The 25,180-nt window shown below is 43.0% G+C and overlaps 1 protein-coding gene across 1 annotated transcript in view; it reads right to left on the bottom strand.

The window, feature by feature from the left end:
• Positions 1 to 25,180, bottom strand: part of MSRA (methionine sulfoxide reductase A) — a 374,946-nt gene that overhangs the window by 211,566 nt on the left and 138,200 nt on the right. The window contains exon 2 of the mRNA XM_065878832.1: positions 17,011 to 17,079. Coding sequence (XP_065734904.1) covers positions 17,011 to 17,079 — 69 coding nt within the window. The remainder of the gene's footprint in view (positions 1 to 17,010; positions 17,080 to 25,180) is intronic.

Genomic DNA, 25,180 nt, shown 5'->3' on the forward strand with positions numbered 1-25,180 from the left:
TTTGCTTTTTAGCAAACCTACATCCTATTAAATAATTCAACAAGATGCTTTCCTTATCACAACTTACTTGAAAACTACAAAATTTTTAAATACCTTCTGCTAGAAAAGAAACCATGCAGCGATCAGGATCCGATTGATATTTTCAGTGTTTCGTGACAATTACCTTCTGTCCACATCAATTCCTAATGTTGCCTTAATTTTATTAAGTATTCTTCGCAGTCTCTTCCCAAATTTAAAACATGCCCATATGGACACATATGCTCCACTGTGCCTCTGTACCGTGATTAACGCAGCTCCAAGTTCTTTTTACATGTTGTTGTGTTTCACCCTCTACCCTGGGAACAGCCTCTAAAGAGTAGTAGGTCTTTATTCACCAGGAGGATTCAAGAACCAGAATTCCAAGGTTGTAAGGGACCTGACCTCTCATCTAGCTTAAATGCCCTGCTAGTATTAAAAGCATCATGGCAAATGGCTGAACTGCCCTCAACCTTGAAGCAGTCCAGTCCACCTCTGCAGATCTAGTGACGGTTAGGAAGCTCTTTCCTACATTGAGCCATTTTCCCTCCTTCGCTCTGATCCTCTCCCTCTAGGTCATACAGGACATACATAGCCCCTCTTCCTCATGACAACCTGTCAACCCTTTGATCATCTGAAGACAGCTCTTGTAAGCTGATTACAAGCCTCTTCATTTGCTCCTCACTACACATATTTCTGAATCCACTCACTATGTGCGTCTGGACTCCAGTGTGTCGTCTGGACCCCTTCAAGGACGGTGGAGCCACACCGCTCCCCAAGTATGGGCTGATGAAGCTGTGGGTTCCCTGGACAGGATGACCATGGCCATGCCAGCACTATGAAAGCCCAGCCTTCACCAAGCCAGCTCACTGGAAGCAGCACGGTTCTCATAGCTGCTGGAAAGCAAGTGGCTGCTAGCTGGACTAGAGGGTGATCGATGACTGATAGGCAGCAGCACCTCAATTCGGGAGGAGCAAACTCCTCCTGAGGACGGGAACTGAGGCTGAAGACAAAGCCAGCTTAGAGGGAGCTGTGCATTTTATCAGGGCCTGACAAATATGTCCAACGGCTCACCTGGGGCAAAGAAAAGAAAGCCTTAAGGGAAAAAAGTAGCATTCGGTTTTCCTAGGAAGCATCCTTTAGTATTTCTCTATCTCCTACATATATCTGTTCATGGGCCCTGCCTTCTCTAGGTACTTGCAATTTTGTTTTCCCTTCTACATTGGGTAAGAGACTGATGGAGTTTCAGTGAACAAATGACCATGACATTTGCCAGTGGGTGTTGATTAACACAGCAGAATGCCTTCAGTTCCAGCTGACTCCTAAGAGAAAATGTAGGACATGTGGAGGCAGAAAAGAAATCCCAGATGAAGAAGTCTTCCTGAAAGGTCCCGCAAATAATCTGCAACCACAATGTACAATATGACCTTCTTCTTACCTTTCCGGAGAAGCAGAAAAACATAGGGAAGCTAAGGTCAGCCTGCATCATTCCATTTCATCAAGAAGGAATGGTATGGTACAGCTGGGAGGGCAGTTAGTGAAAACCAAGGCTTTTGTGTTACCAGAAGACTTGTTGTAGCAGAAGCTGTGAATCTCGGCCACTAGCTTACACCAAATCTCATGGCAAGATCCACAGGGTCCAGACACAACAAGGCAATTCTAATGGCATCATAGACTATACCCTAGGCTACTGGTCCAGTGAATCTGAGGAATTTGGAACCTTCCATCTTTCCTCTGGCATGCCCCACTGTCATTTACATTTTTTTCTTTCTGGCATGGATATACTGCTTCCTCTTTCACTTTCCTATCTCTCAACCATTTTTTCTGCCTTGAAAATATCTTCCTTTCAGCACTGCCTGGCATCCAACAGACAGTCAGTAAACATTAGTTGCTTTTGCCTAGCACCTCCGTCCTGTCCACCTCCTCTCGGAGCCCCCTGAATGTCATTCATCCAGCAGGTATCCAGAAAACTGGGCTGGTGACACATGTACACCACTGAGGAGAAAAACCATCCTCTATAAAATGCACTGGGCCATTGACTGCTAAACCCCTCAAAAGCTTCCACAAGTCCCCTGAGACTTCCTCTGAAAGTCTCTCTCTACATCTCTTACTCAACTCTGTGTAAATTAAGTAACAGAATATAAAAAAGTTTCTCCCACTTCACTGCAGACGTGCAGAGTAGTAGCCATTCATTCATCTAACAAATATTTATACTAAGGGCCTATATTTGAGACTTGGCCCTGATGACCCAAAGGCAATAAGACACAGTCCCCATCATCAAAAAGCAGGCAGACAGTGAGAGATAACGAATTCAACATCTACTCATAATGCAAGGTGATAATCTTATCTGATGAACATGGGCACAAAAGAGTTGTGGGGAAAGATTGAGGAAAAGTTGCTGAGGCTTCCAAGATGAGAAGGGTTTCAGCTGAAGGTATGAAAGTGTGGGAAGGAAACTAGGATGAGGCCCCCCACAGGCTGGGTGAGAAGTTGTATTTTAAAAAAAAAAAAAAAAAGGCTGGTTGAATAGATCGGAAATAGGTTCTACAAGGCCTTAAATGCTAAACTAAGGAGTGGAGATTACCCTTCTAAAACAAAGATTTCCCAGCAAAGGAATGATGTGGTCATATCTATACTCTGAGAAGCATCTCTGTCAGGGATGTAATCCAATCCCCTAGAAAGATGATAGAAAGACGATGACAGATTAGCAGGGGGACTCTTGGATCTGTCCACTGGGCTTCACGCTCATTGCTTTCACTCTGGTCCAGGCCACCATCATCCCTCACCCTTTGAAAAGCATCCCTGCCCTTGAGGAAAGGGGAACCAGATTTTATTTTTGCTGGTAATGACTGAGGCTATGGTTTTAGTGGGCAAAGCAGGGTCTCTTGTGACAGAAAAGGAGATAATACAGCTGTTTGGGAAGGATAAAAAGAGGGGGTGTGCGCAATAGCCTCCAATTTGGTCTTTTCAAACCTTATCGCACATCATTCTAATCCATTCTTCTCACGGAAGCCTGAGTGATCTCTCTAAAATCCAACCATGGTCCTGTCATCTCTATGGTTCTTGTTGCTCTTAAGATAAACTATAATTTCCTCAACCCGGCTAACCGGGTGGGTAGTGATGCCAGCTAACCACAATGAGAACAGGTTTAGCAGAAGAAAGAAATTACTATCTGTTGAGTGCCGACTATATGGCCAGCATGACCCTATAAAATGTACATGGTCTATCCCACTGAGACCTGCCTTGTGAGAAAGTTATCACTATTCTCGTTTAATAAATGATGATCCCAGGATGCAGACTGTAATGATTTGCTAGTGAGACGCAGAGCTAGGGTTTGAACTTAGGTCTAAGTCCATCTCAACACATTGTCACCATGGAACCAGAGGAGAAGGAACAATGCCTTCTAAAAGGAGTTGGAGTGGGAAGTGGAAACAGGGGTGGTCTTTGGGCAAAATGGACCTTCCCTGTTGTACAGTCATCTATGTTTATTTAATCTTTATGCCCACTCAAAACTCTTTATTCCTTGGTCCTGATTTGAGCCCTGCCTTTGACCCTCCATATTGGGTATTCATCTTGATTACCTCCCAATAACATTTCATCAAATTTAAAATTATTATTTCCTCAAATATATATTTCTGCCCAGTATCTCTCTCTGGGCTCCTTCTGATACTCCAACTACACATATATCAGACCAACTGACATTGTCTCATAATCACCAAGGCTCTCTTCATTTTTTAAAAAAATATTTTTTCTCCCTGTCCTTCTGTTTGAAGAATTTCTATTGACCTGTCTTCAAGTTCACTGATCCCTTTTCTAATGTAAGGTCCTTTCTGTTAAGAACATCCAATAATAGCTTTTAAAAAAAAAATTTCAGATGCTATAGTTTTCAGTCCTAGAAATTCTATTTCTTTTTTTATAGTTTACATTTCTCTGCTCATATTACTCTACTACCCCATTCTGTCCATCTTTTCCTGTAAATTGTTTAACGTATTTATAATATCTGTTTTAAGTCCTTGTCTGCTAATTTCAACATCTGACTCTTCTCTGGGCCTGCGTCTATTGACTTTTTTTCTTTAACTATTAATCTTTTTTTTGTTGTTTCTTCATGTCTGATAATTTTATTGCATATTAAACACTGTGGATGATATGTGCTAAATTTTGTAACTTTTCTCCAAAAAATGTTGACTTTTTTCCTGGCAGCAATTAAATCTGGGTCATCTTGATCCTGTGGAAGCTTAGTGTTAGATTTTACAAGAATGGGTTTATTTTGCTTTTTCCCCTTAGCCCTAAGATGTAACCCTTTATCCTGGGTTTACTCCTAAGACGTGACCTTCCTAGAGTTCCAAGGAAAAGCCTAAAGTTTTTACAATTCTCTCTAACTTAGTAGGACCTGAACTCCAGCTTTCTCATAGAACCAAGCAACTGCTGAAATCTCAGCCTTTTAGCAGTTGCTTTTCTCCAAAGTTTCCTCGGAATCTCACCCTGTACATGCACAGAGGCAGCCACAGATTTGAGGGGACTTGGTACAGAGAGTTTGGGGCTCCCCCCCTATTGCTCCTTCCTTACAGAATGTTTCCCATTGATTTACAGCTACTCCAGCAGCCCTTAGACTCAACCTCTGCTTCTTCAGCCTAGTAAGCTAGCCACTTTCTATTTGCGTGCTCTCTCTCTCTCTCTCTCTTTTAAATAAGCAACTGTGAACTAGGAAGTGCCCTCAGGGAAAAGGCTGGTTACATGTGGTGCTTACCAAGTTTGTTTCCCTTATTTCAAGAACTGTGTTCCCTCCAGGTGATGCCCAGAGACCCAACATTTGGGTGCTCTCCAGTCCCTTCAGACAACTGAATTTTTAAAAAATGTTTTGTCTAGAGATAAAAATCAGCTGGAGGTTCAGAAACTTATTCAATTTCAGAAATCTGCTGACTTACAATTTAAACCCAAATTCAGCTGATAACAAATATCTGACATTCCACCCCAAGAGTTCTGGGAGCTGGAAGAGTTAAGAGATTTATGTAAACGCTGACTTATTTCATTGATAAGTTTTTAGTCTTATCTTAAGCATTGATTTCACATTTTAAATCACATCACCACAGTCCGTTGACCTGTGCCCTTGCACACTTTGCATATACCAGAAGTACAATTTGAAGTGCTTCTTAACTGTTCAGTGTATTGTGGAACAACCCATTTTGAATGGAATCCAATGCACACATTCAACATGATTCTGAATGGTTTAATTCAATCCATTCCATCTAAAAATGCAAGTAATATTGATCTATTAAGTAGAGCAATAATAATATCTAAATACTCTCTACAAAGGATTTGTATCTGTTTTAGCTAATGTATCATGTTAAAGGACCATTTAAATGCTTAATGTATGGGGATAGAAAATATTCTACAAGTATAAAGACATAGCATTTAAGAAAGATACACAAGTGCAAGTTAAGCTTTATCATTATTATTATTATTATTATTAATTAAAGACAGTGTGTGTTCAAGCCAGAAGTACTAGGCTAGGAGGCAATATTCTCCTAAATGGCGTCGCTGCTTTTTTTCTCACCATCCTAAACGTTCTATCTTCAACATAGCAGCAAAAGTGATTCTTTTAAAAAATAGGTCATATAATGTTACTCCTCTGCCCCAAATCCTGTAAAGGCTCCCCTTGGCATGCAAAGTCAAAGTCCTCACACTTACCAAAGGCCCTTCATGATTTAACTCCCTCTTCATCTCTGGCCTCAGCTACTACTGCTCCCTCCTTGCTTGTTACACTCCAGCATACAGGCCTCATGCCAGGCACACCCCTGCCTCGGGGCCTTTGCACTTGTAGTCCTTCTGCCTAGAATGTTTTTTCCCACAGATCTCTGTATAGCAACCTCCCGTGCCTCTTTTAGGTCTTTGCTTCAAGATTACCATTTCATTGATGCCTCCCTGACTGTCTTATTTTAAATTGCAAACCCTCACCCCACCCCCAACCAGGCATTTCCTCTTCTCCTCCCCTGCTTTATTTTAATCAACAGCACTTATCACAACCTGACATCCCACAACAAATATTTTACCTACTTATCTTATTTTCTGTCCTGCCCTACTAGAGTGTAAGTTCCTTGAAGGGAAGTATTTTTTCTGTTTGTCTCCTGCTATAATAAATAATATGATGAGTAAGTGAATAAATTAGTTGAGTGCTAGACCTAGTTCTACCATTAACTAAGTAGCCTGACCCTGGGACAGGCGCTTAATCTCTCTGAGCCTCAGTCTTCTCAGAATTAAATACGAAGAAAAAAATTAAATTATATATATGAAAACATTTTATAATATGAAATTTACTACCCAAATGTAAAAGTTGGTTGTTCGTGGTGGCATCGTTTTTACAGCCACTTCATTACTAGGTAAATTTTAAATGTCCTACATGGAAGAAAAAAAACAGGGATGAAATTTCAGTCCAGTTACCAATGCATTAACAGCAATTGGAGAGCTATTTGCCATTCAGCTGGTGCACCTGTTTCCAGATGTTTGTGTGGGTCACTGAAGGCCTCTGTATGGGCACCAGGAATAAAGCACATACTATTTGCTTGGGAATCCAGCTCATTTTATCCATGTGGGAAAGCAAGGCCTGATGCTGAACCTGTGCCTACAGGGCCTTCTCCTTCCTGAGGTCACCTTTGCACATTTCTACTACAAAGCTATTAAAGTAAGGCCTAGCCAAAGGACATACCTGCCAATCACGAGTTATTCAGCCAAAAGAAAGGAATGCTAGGAAGCAGTTCCCATGCATTCCTGACAGCCCACTTGTGGTTCTCACTCCAAGCTCCTTAGTGTCATCATATTCCTGAAATTTCCCCAGATGGCCCACCCCAAATCCACCCTCCCTTAATGTTCCCTATGAGGTGAATACAAACTCTTCCGCTCTTCCCAATGCAAATGTCACTGCCACCTAGACAAAGGTCATACACAAACGAAAGGAAGCCTGGTGGAAAAGAGGGTGACAAGAAATTCTCCCAAGTACTAAATGGACACATGGGTGGTTATAAGCAAGATGAATGCAGCCTTCCACATGGAGACATTTTCATCTTGACCTGACAAGTGACCATCTTATGGAAATTAAGAAAATGGAAAAGGGTCATCACATAGAAAGGCATTCGAGACTCAATGGACTGCACAGGGGGTTTTAGGGGAGACCAGAGATGTGGCTAAAAAAATAAAATGTCTTTTTCCCACATACAAAACAGCACTGACTCCTGAGTAGGCATGACTGTGGAAAGCCACATCTGGAAAGCCACATTTGTTCATGATAAGGTCTACCATGAGCTATCATTTAATTCTTTCCATATTATCATGAGTCTTAGGATCACAGCTGAGACTTGGAAGGATATATGGTGGGATGTACACCAGAAGGATATCCATCTGGCAAGCACCACCGTTGGTCCCAGTGTCACTGGGCTCAACAAGGAAACTTCGTCTTGGTCAACTACGATCTTTATCTAAGTCTTGGGGCACTGATGACACAAGGGGAAAATGAAAGGTGTTTTGTGGAATAGCTCCTGGTGTATATGGACACGGGGGGGTTTGCTGTCCCTCCAGACACAAGAATTTAGGAAAAGTTCACAGGGTCTTTCATCATTGTTCACACTATTTTGGCCAAAGGCATGCCAACCTAAACGATCATTTCTCAGCATGGATCAGACATGTCACTTCAACTGAATCTCATTTCCTAGGGTTTCAGTGCTAACATTTCCAGTTATCCCTGGCAAAAACAGAACTGGCACTGTTTGATTTTGATTTCCTTAAAAAAAACTATACATTGTATTGGACTAAGAAACTTCATTCATAGGAATTATTTTACTTTTATTTACTTTATTTATACACTGCATCATTCCAAAAGAAAAATTTGAGACAACTTACCAAAAACACAAACAAAAAATGCATGAAGTAATAAATAATGAAAATAAAATGAGAGAAAAAAATAAGTGAGCCAGTAAATAGTTTCCCTTCTTGAATCCCACAATGTTTGGCAGTGAGAACCACAGATAGTTTTACCTATTCTGTCTGTGAAAACTGGAAAGCAGAGAAAACGCACTCTGATAAACATGTCTCCTGCTACCCTCCAACGCATTCACAATATTAAGCCAAAAGCACGAGAAAGAGCTCCAGGTGACAGAGCCCAGCTGTTAGTCTTCGTAGTGGGCAGCATTCCTGAGGCTTTGTCATTTCTTGGCTGCTCAGCCATTTTCATCATTTTGATACTCTGAAAGCATGCCACTTCCAGAAGCAAGCCGGCCCCCAGCCCTCAGGCCCTCTCTGGAGTTGCTTTTTCACCCTGGGCTGCTGAGGTTCAAGACTGGGATGCACACAGGGGCATGTCCCCTCGTCACAAGATCTGGGGCGAGAACAGGAGAGAAGATGGCTGCCCCTTAGACCCAGCTTTGCTGGAGACGTAACCTTCTGTCACCTGACTACGTGCCTATTTCTTTGTTTTACCCAAATCTGTAGACGCAATCTGTCTACTGTGATTCTATTTTCAAATGTTTGACCAAATGGTTACAAATTTCAATAATTTGATTAAATGCCCAAGTGAAAATGGTCATTCAGTCAAATTAAAGAGGTTTCCATCACTTAAGCAACTATACTTATATACGCTTCTGACTCATGAATATACATTTAACCCATGCTCAGATACACGGAGCAAAATGGTAAACCCAGGAAAAAACAAAGCTGCTTTCCTAATCAACTGGAGGTCAAGGTAACCAAATAGTTGATAAAGAGAAACTTCTCTTTTTAGAAATATTCCAGTTCATAAATAAAGGGAAATGCAAGAAATTAAATGTCACCATCTTGCAGCTTCTAATAAAATAATAGGTCAAGGCAATGATCATTAGGGGCTGCTAACTTCACCAAAAGAAAGAGAACCAGTTATTAAATGCCTCCTGGATGGTTTACACACCTCACCTATGGATTCTGATCAGGCCTCTAACTCCCAATTTGTAGAAAATACAGAGGCTTTTCAAGCATGTTCATTCAATCCAGACTGAAGGAGACAGTACAGAATAAATGATCTAGTTTCTTAAACAAATAAATTATAAGGAAAAATAAAGAGAGAGAGGGACTTCCCTGCTGGCGCAGTTGTTAAGAATCCTCCAGCCAATGCAGGGGACACGGGTTTGAGTCCTGGTCCGGGAAGATCCCACATGCCGCAGAGCAACTAAGCCCGTGCGCCACAACTACTAAGCCTGTGCTCTAGAGCCCGCAAGCTACAGTTACTGAGCCCACGTGCCACAACTACTGAAGCCCGTGCGTCTAGAGCCCGTACTCCTCAACAAGAGAAGCCACCGCAATGAGAAACCCACGCACCACAACAAAGAGTAGTCCCCACTTGCCAAGACTAGAGAAAGCAACGAAGACCCAACACAGCCAAAAATAAATAAATTTATTTTTTAAAAAAAGAGAGAGATGAACCTAGAGATTAAAAGAGACTAGTTATATCAACCAATTGCAGTGTATGAACTCTATTTGAACCTTGATTCAAACAGGTGGTTTGAAAAAACATTTATGAGACAATAGTGGAAATATGGACTCATGGGATATTTGATGGTACTAAGGAACTATTTTTTTAGGTGTGATAATGGCGTTGTGGTATGTTTCCTTAAAAACTGCTCTTAAAAAGAGGTATGTGCCAAAATATTCCTGGATGAAATGATCTGATATCTGAGATTTACTTTGAAATAACCTGGGATGAAGAAGAGAGAGTGAATGGGACTACAGATGAAACACGTTAGCCCTGAGTGATAACTGCTGAAGCTGAGTTAGTGAGGTTTCACTATATTAGTCTACATTTATGTATGGTTGAAATTTTTCACAATAAAGAATGAAAAAATAAATATTTTTTAAAACTCCACTGAAAGAAGTAGTATTGATACAAAATTCCCTAAAAGTTATCTAGTCCATCGATTGTTTTAGATACAATACAAGTAACTTCTTTCTGGGTTAAGCCAGGGAAGCACACGGTGGCACCCATAGGGGGGAAGGTGGACCGAATTGTTCCTGGTGGATGTCAGGAGCCCAAAGAGAAGAGTGGTGTGACCAAGGGCTCATGAATCTCCTCTCAGTGCTCACTGTGAGGGCGCTGTCAGCAGTACTGCTGACTGTCTTACATCACAGTGTCCTCCCTGTAAGTATCTTGAAAGAAATTTCTTTCTGGTTCTAGAATCAAGAAATTTTATGGTCCCCCCAATCATGTAGATTTTCAGGATCATTTGGTAAAACTGAAAATCACCACTTCACACCCATTAGGCTGGCTATTAACAAATAAAAATAACAAGTGTTGTCAAGAATGTGGAGAAATTGGAACCCTGTGCTTTGCTGATGGGAATGTAAAATGATTCAATCTTTGTGGGAAATGGTATGCAGGGGTTCCTCAAAAAAAAGAAACGGAATTATCACATGATCCAGCCATTCCACTTCGGGATGTATTTGCCAAAAGAACTGAAAGCAGGGTCTCAAAGAGATATCTGTACACTCATGTTCATAACAGTATTATTCACAATAGTCAAAATGTGGAAGCAACTCAAGTGTCCGCTGACAGGTGAACAGATAAACTAAATATGGTATGTGCACTCAATGGAATATGACTCAGCCTTAAGAAGGAAGGAAATTCTGACACATGCCACAGCTTGGATGAACCTTGAGGCCACTATGCTAAGTGAAATAAGCCAGTCACAAAAGGACACATAGTGTAGGATTCTGCTTATATGAGGTACCTAGTGTAGTCAGACTCATAGAGAAGGAAAGCCAAACGGTGGCTGCACGGCCTGTGGGGAGGGGAAATTGAGTGTTATTATTTAATAGGTATAGAATTTCAGTCTGGAAAGACAAAAAGTTCAGGAGATGGGTGGTGGTGACGGCTGCATAACAATGTGAATGCACTTTTTAAGTGCACTTAAAAATGGTTAAAATGGTAAACTTTATGTTATGTATATTTTACCACAGTTCTAAAAAACTGAAACCAATCACACAACCAACTGATCTTCGTGTTGCCGCTAGGAAATACAGAGTCACATCTGTGACCCAGTTTTATAAATTATATAGTATTATAGCATGCCCTCTTTGCATATTTTACTTCTCATAATTTTCTTTGGTCTAATATTCACCTAATTCTAATGTATGTTATTTTGCCATTTCTTATATATATTTTAATTTTCCCTTATTTCATTTTACAGCAAGGCCCAAGAAACTTGTCTAAAGTCACACACCAGGATCTGACTCCAAAGACCTCTCAGTGAATTCTGAATTCTCTGGGGACTTCTCCGCAACTTGTGGTGGGCAGGGCGTGCTTACTTTCTGGTTCTTACAAGCATTCCATGTGGTTGAGGTTGATGGATACGTACTCTCCAGACAAGTGTTACTTTGTCAGACACTATTTGACCCACTCCTTTCTACTCGGGGTGCAGTTCCTTTCTCCTGGCACAGAAATCCCCACCCGCACTCCTGCTGCCACGCTGTCACCCTCCCCACTCCAGGACACCCTCTCCAACACCATGCCTGTGCCTTCTCGAGCAGGACCAGGGCCATCCCGTGCAGTGCCACACAAACCAAAAGGACTTTTCAACACAGGCTCTGAAAAGCCTCTTCCCCTTTGCCTATATTATCATCAGACCTTTTCATACTCAAAAACGAAATGTGATCATCACACACGCAAAAAAGGTACATAAAATAAAATGTGTCCTACATGTCTCCAGATGACCATTTACTGTCCCTTAAAGGTGCTTCAGATCACCATGGAAGGAAGGCCTATTTTCGTTTCCCCAAATGCCTCCTCACTTAAGAAGTTTGCGCCAGTTAGCAACCTGCTGTTCTAACGATCTTGTGAATTTAGACTCTTTAGTTAATTACAAACACATTTCAAAGTCATTCTTTCTGGCCTTTTTCCTAGAATGAGTGACTGCAGCGCCACAGCTCACAGAACGGTCTTCAATAGTTTTCAGTCAAGGTTCAGGGAGAAATATGCCACACCGGGATTTGATTATTTACCAACATAATGTTGGATCCTAGCCAATGAGACACCAATATATTTTCCATTGAAGTCGGATGTATTGCCTGCTGCTTTCAATGCTGTTTTCTTGGCTGGCAGACAAAGTAACTGTGGCTGTTTCTAATTCACCTCTAATTCAAGTTGGGGTGGGGGGGAAATATCTTATGATTGGTTCATCTTACAGACACTGATCTCTTCTCCCTTGGGGTACAGAAGGTGAGTCTCCCAGAGTGAGGCCTGTCTATGGGCCTCTGACAGCCACTGGCCTCTGCTCTGCGATCAGTCCTTCCACACAGCTAGTCAGGAAAGAGTCTAGCAAATCTTGGCCCCCTGGTTAAAAACAGAGAAGTGTAACAAGATCATAGCACACTTTCATGATGTCTTGGATTGTCTTTTGCTCCCTCTTGTTTGAAGAGCCCAAGAGAACCTGACATAGAGAACAGGTTTTACAGTGGTTTGAGTTCCCAGAGCCATCGCCATCAGGCTAGTAGGAGCCCCTAAGAACCTACAGCGACCCTAAGAATTCGCAGAGGTACTTCTGCTGTGGTTGCTTGGTATCCATCAATTCCTGACCACTACAGTTTCTCACTGCAGAATTTTACCTCTCACCAAACAGCCGGGATATGGGTTTCTAAATGATACAATCAAAGAATTTAGAGTTAGGAGTAATTTTTCCAAAGAGGTTTAACACTCTGAAACAGAGAAAATTCTCATTAACTGAGAAGAAAGGATCTTAAAGGCTATTTACTTCCACTTCCCAACTGGGTAGGAACGATCTCTCATTTGAATACCTCTACTGATGGAGAGCTCATTGTCCTACATCATTGGACAGTATTAGTACAATATTAGAATTGCAAGGGTATAATCAGATAATTCCCCATCTCTTATTGAAATGCTACCAGCCAGGTTTTATAAATATGAATTAACTGTTCATTTCAAGTCATTCAGAAAGAATATAACAATATTTACTGAGTAAAATCCTGGAAATTAGTGTAACTACTGGTGTTGATGCTATACGGTACATAATGTAAGTCTACTGCGTTGGAATTTTTTCATCTGTTTATTTCATTTTATATCTCTAAGTCCATTATTTTTCAATTTCAACTTTACTCAATGTGTATTTATTATTCTTGACACCATGTCTTATAATATACACTCTCATTAGAGGGCGACATTATATCCCATGTGCCTGAAGTCCTCCGGGTGCGTACCTCATTATTTTAACATAATTTTTACCAGCACCCTTTTCACTCTCAAAAGTATCCTAGTTTGGATGATAAGTGTTATGGTCAAGTGCTGAACTCGAAAGTTTTTAAAAGCTGTATTTCATTTTTTCAAACTGTACTAAAACTCGTCACCAATTAAGACTGGAGCCCCCAACCCCTGACTTCTCTGTACTCTCCTCAATTAATAAATGTCTATTTTATTTGGAAATGATAAATCTTCCTGACTATGGAGTACTTTTAATAAAGTGAATAGCTGCTCCGTGCTTAAGAACGACCACCACAGAGAGGCCGGAGGCTTGCTCTCTGCGAGGACGGAGGAGTCACTTTCCTGAAGTTATGGCAAGCCGGAGAGGACCTTTCTAAGTCAGGCACAGCATGCTGGTAAGTGTCACGTGGATGTCCTCATGCCAGAGAAAGCATTCCCTCTACTTGACCATATTTCTTTCATCTTCGGGTGCCTCAGTTTCTCTGTCTCTAAAAGAGCACAGTGATGCCCACTTCACAGGGCTGTGGTGGGATTAAAGGGATGGCAGACATAGGGCACTCAGCCACCTGGAACAAAGACATTCAGTAATTGCAAAATGTTCGGTTCCGCTTCTCCGGCCTGTAAAAAAGGGGCTCCCACTGACTTGAAAGACAGCATCACACACAGACAAGTAGAAGCCCACTAGGACAGCAGGCCTATTACCCTCATTATCATTGTCCTAAAGTGCAGAGGAGAGAAAAGGGCAACAGAAAGGCTAAAAAACCGTGATCACAGAAAAACAAGACAAGGATAAAACTGACTGGGCCATGAAAGAAAACCTGAAAAAAATGAACGTCTTTTTGTTTTAAAAATAATCTGTGAAGATTACATGCCAGAAATAGCTTTTAAGGAGCCATCTATATATTCTCTGGTCACTTGATATAATAACACATTCATACATTTTTCACAACGGAGCCTGCCCTTGACCCTCACTCTACCCTTCCTTACATCATCCACCCTAAGCTAAATGCTAATGGCCGTTCGTTCAGTGGCCACTTTCAGAATGGATTAAATTTAAAAGTTTCTATTTAGACAGCATTCTGTAAGGTACATTCAAATGATTAACCAATAGACAATGAAATTGAAACTGGTGATACTCTTTTGGCATAAAATACTGACTTCCCAGGCTGAAGAACGAGTTTGGACATGTAGAAAGTACCACTGTTGCTTTGGTGATCTCACAGTCAAGTCAATGTAAGACATTCTCCTGCACATTGATACCTGCTACTGAAATCAAATGGGGGAAAACGATAAATAGTAGGAGACGTCACTCTAAAAAGCAGTATTTTCCTGGCAAAAGCTGTGTCTCCAGAGTCCTTCAGAGCACTCTGGGAATGCACAGAAATTCACAAATCAATTTGCTAAATTGGCTTGGCTGGAAATCATGCTTCTGTGCATGGATCCAGCTGAAAGGCATTTCTGACTCTACCAGACTCTCCCAGGACTCCTGTAACCAGGCCAAGAGTCAGGGGACATGGTAAAAAGAGCGTGGACTTCCGGCCTGTTAGACCTGGGCTCAAATTCAAGCTCCACCATCTCCGGCTGAGAGACCTGTGATAAATCATGTGAGCTCTCTGAGAAGGGAATTATGTAATCCTACCAGCTTTACAAGGTGCTGAGAGGATTAAATGCCCAAGATATGTCAAAGAGGTGCACTTAGTTTGACTTTTTCAGTACAGCTATAAACAACCCAAATGACAGAAGCCCACCCCAAAACCCATCCACTCCCTCACTCCACTGCAGGCCAGGTGGACAAGCCATATCAAGTGAGGACAGTTTTGAAAACACAAATATAAAATGCTTGCACGCACTTAAAACAGAGGCCTTCATTTAAGTATCTGGAAGAGCCAAACAGCAGTGCTAATAAGGCAAAAATCCCTAGATGTCAAGAGATGTTCTATTTTATCACCTGTATAGTTCTGCACTGGTAGAAATTATGCACAGGATTCATTTCTTTTCAAACCACACCCCTTGGCCATTCACAGTGGGCTTCCCAGGGCTGCCTGAGGCCAGATGAGGCTTCAGCCCCAAGTATGGAAGATGCAGAAGCCAAGGGAAGGGTCTCAGAGCACCCCATCAGCCTTCCCATTCTACAGGTGAGAAAACTGAGGCTTGGAGGGGGGATTTGCTTGCCCAGAGTCAAACAATGAAGGCCTTGGGTTAGGATTTTTAGAAAAGCCACTCTAAACCAAACCTTTGACAAAATAATAGTAATAAAAAATCTCGCCACGGAGCTTTATTCACTGATATTTCCAGTTCTGTGGCAAACAATGTCATCAGTCCTTTGGGAAGGAGGCTTTCCTCCAATACCACAACAGGGGGAAATCTATGACAGGTCAGTCTCATTTTACATTTCTCAGTATGACATGAAACCTAATTTCTAACCTAGTTTCTAGGGGTTCACAAATCTGAAAGACAAAAAAGAAATCATCAAAAGAACCCTTTGAACACTGATGTGACATTTGTTGTCTCCTGGTAACAGACACTGTGCTAGGCCTACAACTTAAGTAAGATGGCATCATCTGAACATAATTTCTCAGAGGAAAGTTAACAAATCAAATAGTTAGCCGACATCTTATAGTGACCATTGATGATTTTTTCTTCAAAAACCAAATTCTCCATTTAAATTTCCTTTTTTTTTTGCGGTACGCGGGCCTCTCACTGTTGCGGCCTCTCCCGTTGAGGAGCACAGGCTCCGGACGCGCAGGCTCAGCGGCCATGGCTCACGGGCCCAGCCGCTCCACGGCATGTGGGATCTTCCCGGACCGGGGCACGAACCCGTGTCCCCTTCGTGCCTCCTGCATCGGCAGGCGGACTCTCAACCACTGCGCCATCAGGGAAGCCCTCCATTTAAATTTCTGAACATAATAACTCCTAATCACTAACCAGTACATTTTAAAAGGTGACAGCCCATACAGAGCAAGATTTACAAACACCTAGGCAGAAGTGGGTCCCTGTTTCATAACTCTCCAACTGTTAATCATCAGTGATGACTAACTCTGGGATTAGGGAAGCATTTTATCCTGAATATGCTAATTTAGAGACAGTGTTGTCAGGAGGCTAATTTCTGGCTCAAAGACACTTCAATGCCTAAAGCAGTTTTACATCAAAAGCCCTTGTAGGAGACTTCCATCAGGACCAGGGGAAGACGGAAGCTGGAGGGGGGCATGAAGAAAGGGGAATTCGGGTTTTTAGGATGAAAGAGATGATAGAATCTGTCTAAAGGCTAAGGGGAAGGAAGCAGAAGAAACAAACAAACAAAGGAATATGCTCAATTCATAATGGAAGAGAAAGAGACCATTCAATTAGATTGATTATTGCTTTTTGTGGAATAACATCTCAAAACTCCTTGAATCCCAGCTTTAATAAAGATATATATATATATATATATATATATATATATATATATATATATGAAAAAAATCCTTCCTGGGAAAGAAAAACTCAACTCCTAAATTATCAGGTTAATTCACAGTGTGGACATAAGAAATAGTAAATACACAGTTTGATATTTGATTTGCAAAGTGAGAAAGGAAAGCATACTAAATTCTATAGAATGAGCTTTTCTGATCCCAGATATACTAAGAACTTGATAGTTTTTTGGCTGCAACGACTTGTAAATATCTAGAAGAGCCCAGATTTTGAAGCCCTGAGGACACTTGCTAAAACTCAGAAACTTGGCACTAGTCTTTGCACACAATTTGGGTTTTCTTTCAGAGTTGTTATCTTACCAAATAGAGCCATCTGTGTTCCCTCTGGGAAAGGTTCAACTGTTCTGTTGCCATTGACATGATGTTTGGCTAGAAAAAAAAAAAAGAGAAAGAAAGAAAGAAATGCAAGTTAAGTGTAAAGTTCTACACACATACTAACACATGTCATTAAATGTGTCAGAGAGCCCAGTTCTCATTTTTAGCTAGCAACGGTACCAAAGCTCACCCTCTTAAGAGAGTTTCAACTATTTTGTTTTTAATCTCAGTTACAAAAGAGCCTAGAGATGGCCTGATTCAGGCATGGCATTTTACAAGTGAGCATGCCCAGACCCAAGCACGTGCAGAGCCATGCAGCGGGGGGCAGCAGAGCCAGCCCAGCCTGGAAGCTCCTGACTCCCGGCCAGAGGGTCCCCTGTGTGCCAGGCCATGCCCTGGACAACAAGGACAGCTCGGGATTCCAGGGTGCATTGAGGTGGCTTCCCCTGAGGACTCCTGATGACCAGAAGTAAAGTGAGCTGTAAAGACAGCAGGGTAAGCCTGGGACCAGTTTTTCAAGAACCAGAATACCAGAAGACATCATTTCACAAGTCAAGCACTGTTCCAGGGGCCAGAGACGCTTGCCTTTTAACGACCAGACAGGCTTGCATTCCAGTGTTTCTTACTACTTGTCATCCACCCTCGTCACCTCCACCAATCACCCTTCCCACCCGAGTGCATATCAAGGACTTAGAAACAAAAAGGGACCAGCTTATGGTTTTCCAACACGAACTTATTTTTATAACCCCCAAACTGCAACCAGATAGAGAAGATCTGAGCATGGTCCATCTACGAGTAGTCTAAGAAGATCCTCAGGAATGTCTGAATATGGGCATTTATGTTGAAAATACATAAGAAAAGAATGCCTAAAACACTCTGACACTGCATCATGGTGTGCTTATGTTTTGATTTCGTGGGTCACATTAGATTTATTGAGCGCTGCACAGGGCTCAGCACCAAAGCTAGGCTCTGAGGCATCTAGAGGCTCTTGCCCTCAAGGAGTGTACAGTTATCTTCAAGAGGTAAAAATTTCAAGAGTGAACTTAACCAGAAAGCTTACAATTGTGTGCTAAGTCCTGGAGTGGGGACTAAAGGTACTGTAAGAGTTTGCAGCAGAGGGACAGCAAGCTGCAAGGCAGAGCCAGGGCCTGGAGGAACTGCAACTAGTGTCGAGTCTAAGAGGAGGAGCAGGGTTTGGAAAGGCAGAGGGTGAGGGAGCAACTCGAGTGAGAGCCAGGAGTAGATGCAACCAAGGCATCATCCTGGGCCAGACTAGAGTCTAGTCTGGGTGCAGCAGAGGAGACATGTTGAGAAGCAATGGCACTTCAGGAGGGATTGGTAGGCAGGCACCAGGTCACGGAAGGTCTTGAGAACCGCATCCAAATCCATGGGAACCCTAGCCAGCCTCCGCAGCACCACTGCAAATATTTTAGAACCTGAAGGCTTACGAGGCTAGCTAGACGATCCCTTCAGGATACCGTCAGTTCAGCGGCTTCCACGGATTCTTGAGGAATGGTGGCACTACCTGAAGAACAGACAGAATAGCTGGGAGAAGGCGAGGAGCCGGGCTGAACCAGAGAACAAGCCTGGCACCATCAGCAGATGCAAGACGGAAGGTCACAGGTGGCCCTGGGACCTTGGACAGTGCTCAGATATGGTTAGGACCATTCGTTACTGAATCCAAAGGAATGTGATGGGTCTCCACATGGAGGCCACAGGTCTGTTCTACAGTTAGGACCCCAAAGCCCCTGTCAGAGGTTTTAAAACGTTTGCCTTTACACATATCAAGAGTTGTAAACCCATTCAAACTCTAACCCACTAATCCCACTCATAAAAATTTAATCTAAGGAGAAATGCGTGAGAAAAAAAAAGGTGGTAGACATAAAAATATTTATTAAGGTATTACTGGTAATAAAGAAATCTTTAAAGCAACTAAATATCCAGAAACAGAGAAACAGCTTAGAAAATTATAATTCACGATTTATCACAAGCATGGACTATCAGGCAACATTTTAAATATAGAATTTGAGAGATACATTGAAACGTGAAAAAATATTTGGGATAACAGTAAGGGAAAACAATTCTATTACACGCTGAATGTAGACTATAATAACAACTAACAAAAATGTGAATGCTTACGGGAAAAGACTGGCAGAGAAATATGCAAAAACAAAAATAACTAGGAAGATTATGCAAGATATTTATCTCTATCAATTGTCTTTGTCAGATTCTTATTTCCTAGATGAAAATATGTTTGTTTGGATTTTTAAAGTCACCAAAATTATAGATTTCCAAAAGTTTTTCTGCAGTACTTAGTTTCCCAGGACAGTCCATTGGGACTTATGTATAGTCCAGTCGAAACACTACACACTTACCATAAAGAGTGTGGCCTATTTGACTTCTCCTCTGGGACAGCTCAAAAGCACCTCCAATGCAGCAGGATATCCTTCCACTCCAAACCTGGCCCTCTTCCAGCATCCCTACCTCTGGGAATAGGACCACCATCCTCCTACTTTCTAGGCATCCTTGCCCATTCTCTCTCCCTTGCTACCCATATCTAATCTATCACCAAATCTGTCTAATTTTGCCTTCCAGATATCTTTAGAGTCCTTCCCCTTCTTCCCTTCACCATCCAGGCCACCCTAGTCCCACCTCCTATGGCCTCCTTGCCTGCACTCCTACAAGCACCTCTAGGTCTTCCACATCCCCTTTCTAATTCATTCTTCTCGGTGTCGCCACAATTATCTTTTAACTCAGATTATATAACACAAAGTCCCCGACCCTCTACCCCACTTTCCATGGCTTCCCACTGCTCTTAGGCTAAAGTCAGAACTCTTTAATGCAGCTTCAAAAACCCACATGGTCCGGCCACTTCACTCCCTCATTCCCTCTACTACAGTCAGAGCTGCACCTTACACTTAAGTCATTATTCCAGCAAGTAGACTACAAGCTCAGAGAAGGCAGGGCTCATATTGGTTCACTGTTTCCACAATTACAGCACACTGTGGGACCCAGCACAGGTGTTCAATAAATAGTTGCTAAATTAACGAAGGAAAACAAACTACTAAAAAGTCTCTCTTCAGCCATTATGAAAGATATATTATTTGATACGCTAAACATATCTCTCTCTCTTTATATGTACATGTGTCCCTTACATAAAAATGATCATTGAAAATGGCCACTCAGAGTCTCCCCAACCAGGTGGCCTGGAGATCAAGGAACTCCTCTGTTCTAGTCCTTAAATGCCACTCCTCTTCCCTTCCCATCCACCTACTCTCATCTGAGAAAATGGATGTGGAAAGATTGGAAATCCTACCCGGAGAGGAAGGAGGATTCACACGCAACCCTCTCCTCAGTGCCAAAGTTCCCCGGGACTCTGTCTTATCTTTCATTCTAGAGCCTGAGGCCCAAAGATAACAAGCCCTATTAACTTGATTTTGCATTTTCTTCTGAACCACAGCTGAGCCTTACATCAGTCCCTGGACAGCAAAGACACAGCATTAGCCAAGGAGAGACAGCACAGTATCCAGGGCTAAGGAACAAAACTGCCTGACCCTGAATCTCAGCTCTTCCCCTTCCTAGCTGTATGACCTCGGCTTAGCAACTTAGCCTCGTTGTGCCTCCGTTTCCTCGTGCCTCTGTTTCCTCATTTGTAAGGGTTTACTCATTTGTACCCACTTTGTGGGTTGCTTTGAGAATCAAATGAATTCATACATGTAAAGCACTTAGAACAGTGCCTGGCATGCAGTACACATTACTTAACTGTTAGGCTAGTATTACCATTTACATGTGAACTTTGTTTTTCACAAGATCTGAGTCAGGAATGACAAATACATGGCACATATTTACTTCTCCTCCGCTTTCATGCCCGTGGCAGACATCATTAACCAATCACAGCAGACTTTCATGATCCCCAAATATGACCACAAAATCTTTTCTCAACTTAGCACCCCACAGAGTCTCTTATTCCTTCGGGGGGGGGGGCATGTGTGATGAAATCACTTTGTTATTCCTGGTCTAAGTGAATAGAACAGAAAGATGGTACAAAGAAAAGCCATTTTCTTTCTCATTTCTACATAATACATGGCAATTTTTCAAAAGACTCTTTGAAAATCTCCAAAACTCTACACAGCTTTACTGATAAAAGAATGGAGGAAAATCTGAGCGCTACTTTCCATTCCATGAGGAGAGAACGCAGAGTTTTTAAAAACCAAGCAATGGCAGTGCCAGTCCTGCAAACCGAGGGCATTTTCCCATTGAAACTCTGCTGAGGCAAGTACAGGACTTGGGGGCCAAAGAACCAGAGACCCTTTAAACATATTCTAAAGGTCAAATAAGACTGGGGGTGGGGAGACTCACCTGGGAACCTAATCAGCATTTGTCATTTTTTTTTTCAAAATTGGTGGCACATTTCACCACAGAAACAATCAAACTGACTAAACAGAAAAGTCACTCATTGACTGGGCACTAACTATTGATTACCAGCAGAGCATGACACGGAAACAGGAGGGGGTCTGTGACAGGGACATCTGTTGCCTGGCCACAGCAGGGTGGACGCCTCCCATCTGGCTGGTTGGGCTCCGTGGGAGCATGTTCTAAAGCCCCACGCTCCAGGAAGACAACCTCTACTGATGGCCATGACGTGTCCTCGGTCAAGGGCATGTGAGGACGAGGAACAGATTTCCATTTATCTTGAAAGCCCAGTGCTCGAGGAGCAGCGAGGTTAATTAGAGCACGATTGGGTCAAAGTCAACTATCGGAGAGATTTTGAAGGGGATTTGGGGGGCATTTAAAAAGCTTTAGAAGATGATACTGACGCTGTTTCTTGTTTTGTTTTGCTTTATGAATGTCTAATGCACTTCAGACTTTATGACTGCTTTCTTCCTTCAGAAAAATACAATAAAACAGTTCAATAATGCACCTGCAGTAATGCAAATGCAGACATAAACCAACCGGTGATTAGCACCACGTCCTGTGCTCAAACTGAGAGCTAAAATTCCTATCTTCTGGGTAAGGTTGTCGGAGGGACTTATAGGTAAATGGCAGGGAAGTGGGGGACTGGAGGGTGGGCCCCCAGGTCCTCAGGATTCTCCTGTAGGGCCAAGCCCCTCCAGTCTAGGTGACCATGGCGACACCACCTAATTGGAGATCCCAGGAACTGCTGCTGCTGTCCTGGGAGTCCAGGTCCACTGCTGGGCACAAAATCATCCCAGGACTGGAACAGCTGTATATTGGACTGAAGCCTCAGAGCTGCAGACCATCTAGTGGTGCCTGCCCCTCCCTGTCATGTTATTCACCCCACAAAACCCAACACATACTCGTCCTGTGTTACTATCAGTCATTCACACCGCTATGAAGCTCATCGGTGGTGATTAGGTTCAGTTTGGGGCTGGAGTAAGAGTGCATTTATTTCACGAATAAGGTAACACAAATCTGTCAGGCCCCCAAACCAAACATGGTCTCACTGTCCCTTCCCTTGTCTGTTTCCTTGTGGCTCTTTCTCTAGATCCCAAATCCCTGGTGTCTCAAGGACAAGTCAGACTGGAACTAAGGCGGGTTCATATCTGGCCCACAAGCCTAAGCCTTGGACGAGGCTCTGTCTCCAGCAGAGGGTCCTTTGATCACACTGACTAAGCATCCTGGGCCCTGGTCCTGCCAAGGTGCCCTTCACAGCGCTGTAAGGATGAACTGATGACTGTTGATTTGGAAAGAAAGGGCAGCAGGAGTTCTGGGGATGCACCTGCAGCCCAGTCACCCAAATATAGGACAGGTGCACTGGGAGAGGGCAGGCGATGATGCTTCTGGCCCCCTCTGCCCAGAGGCACTGTGCTTCTACCATATTTTTGTTCCTTACAGTGCCTGTTACTTTGGCTATGGTGTTTTAAGGTGAATGTTAATCCAGGGTCTACTCTGTATGTGAGGAGGGGGAGGGGGGAAGTTACATGGCGGTGGGCAAGTTACGGGGAGGGCCGACCTCTGCTCTCCACCCATCCTGTGTCCAAGGAAGCTGGAGTCCTTCCTACTGATTGGTGAGGTACACGACTAGAGGGAGGTGGAGTCTGTGGCTAGGAGAGGCTGGAGAGGAGTCCCCAGCAAAGGCAACGGCGCGAATGAGACGAAGGTCCCCCACTGCTGTGAACACCCAGAGACGAGCGCTCCCCTCAGAGCTCCAGGGGGTGAGGAGGGCCAGCCCGCACTGCCTTCCTCCCATGGTGACCAGTGACTGTGTATCTAAGTGGGAGCCGCCCTAAAAGCAAAAAATACGTGATGGAAAGGGCAGGAAAATCAGATGAGAACATTTTAGATAGTAGCACTAAAACAAAAATTCACCTGTCATTGAGGATTTTATCCTTATGCCCCAGCCGCTGTCCTTCCTCCAGTTAATGCCTTTTCCCTTTGCTCCAGGGACAACAAACTGAAGACCAGCTCTTGGCCAGTGAAGGTGGTGATTCCTCGGGCTCAGGCAGCCTTGCGCCTCCGGGGTCCCCCTGCAGCACAGCCCGAATGGCACAGTGACGGGGCAGGACAGGGCAGAGCAAGGCTGGGCTCAGCCTCAGTGAGGACACGTTTGGTGAGGCATCAGCTCCAAATGGTGGAGCTTACGGCTCAGACCCACTAGCAGTTACGTGTTTAGTACGTGCCAGGTACCAGCTGCTGTGGGAAGAAAGATAAACTTCATAGACCCTACACTCAAGGAGATCCATTTAATCAACAAATTTATTGAGAGAAATCCTAAGAGGAGATTTCTGGCCAGAAGAGTGAGCTGAGGATGAGAGTATGTTTTAAAAATAAAGCATTATGCAAGCAGAGGACATTTTTACTTTTCGTGATGTGCCTGCTGTGTTTTCTGAGGTCTGCTCAGGGCACAAGACCACGAGTGTGACTCTAAACCCAGAACAGCAACGCCAAGTGCACAAGGCCTCAGACACCAACCCTTTCCTGTTCCTAAGGAAAACTGGCCCAGAATGATCCTGCTGTGTCCCCACAAGACGGTACAGGAGAGTAAAGGAGAGTGACCACAGGGATGCCCACAATGAGAGGGCAGGAGGTGGACCAGATGCCCTAGAAAACAGTGTCAGAATTACTTCCGTACGTTCCTAAGCAGGCTTCCATGATTCTGTAAAAGACAGTGATTCCACTGCCAGAGAGAAAGTGGAGAATGATAGGAAGGCAGACTACACATAAAAAATTAAATATATCAATAACAAACACATACATGAGTAGATGCTCAACCACACAATGAGATACTATTTTTAATTCGTGAAAATGGCAAAATTACAAAACCAATGCCAAGTACCAATGAGGGTGTAGAGACACAGGCTTTCTCATATACTGTTTATGGAAGTGGGAATGCTACAATCTATTTGGAAAGTAGTCTGGCAATATGCATCAAGAATGTCAAAAGCTTTTAAATTATTTCTACCTTAGGAAATAATCAGAAGTGAGGCAAAGGTTTCCAAAGATGTTTACAGCAGAATTGTTTGTAACAGTGAAAATCCATAAAAAAACTATATGGCCCAACAAAAGGGGGATAATGAAGTAAATTGTAGCACAGTCCTCAGATGCAATATTACCTCATAATTTTAAAAGTATGATCATAAAAAGGTTTCTTCCACGGTGTCAGGAAATAGTAATAACATAGAGTTAAGTGGAGAATAGCAAGACAAAAGAGGAAATCTAGATCCTATTAGGTATATTTTCAAGTTGTACAAATCTAAATGTTTTCCTTTGATTCCCATTCCTCTGTTTTCTTTGAGAAGGAGACAGAGCAAGAGAAACCACTGAAACTCTCTTAAGTGAAAAACCGATGAGCAGATCACTTCCTGCTTGATGGCATGAGGACCCTCTTCCTTCCAGGGTTTTAAGTACCTCGAACGCTCGCTTGCTCCTTAACACAAGGCCCCCTGGGTGAACAGCTCCGGAGACGCTCAGGGACTTCAGGACCAACTCGACCCAGCTGCGTGACTGCCTTATTAAATTCCCTGATGAGGCCACTGCTGCCGAGATGCGCAGGGCTCCGGAGCTTATGAACTCATGGGCAGGCGTGTGGGGGAAGGAGGAAAGAAGGCTGACAGAGGGACTTGGGGGGACATATCTGCTCCAGCAAGTCCAGGCACAGGGATCCATATTCCATCCAAATAACATCACAGTTCAG

The sequence above is a fragment of the Phocoena phocoena genome, chromosome 6 (genome assembly GCF_963924675.1).
Source record: "Phocoena phocoena chromosome 6, mPhoPho1.1, whole genome shotgun sequence".
Lineage (NCBI taxonomy): Eukaryota > Metazoa > Chordata > Mammalia > Artiodactyla > Phocoenidae > Phocoena > Phocoena phocoena.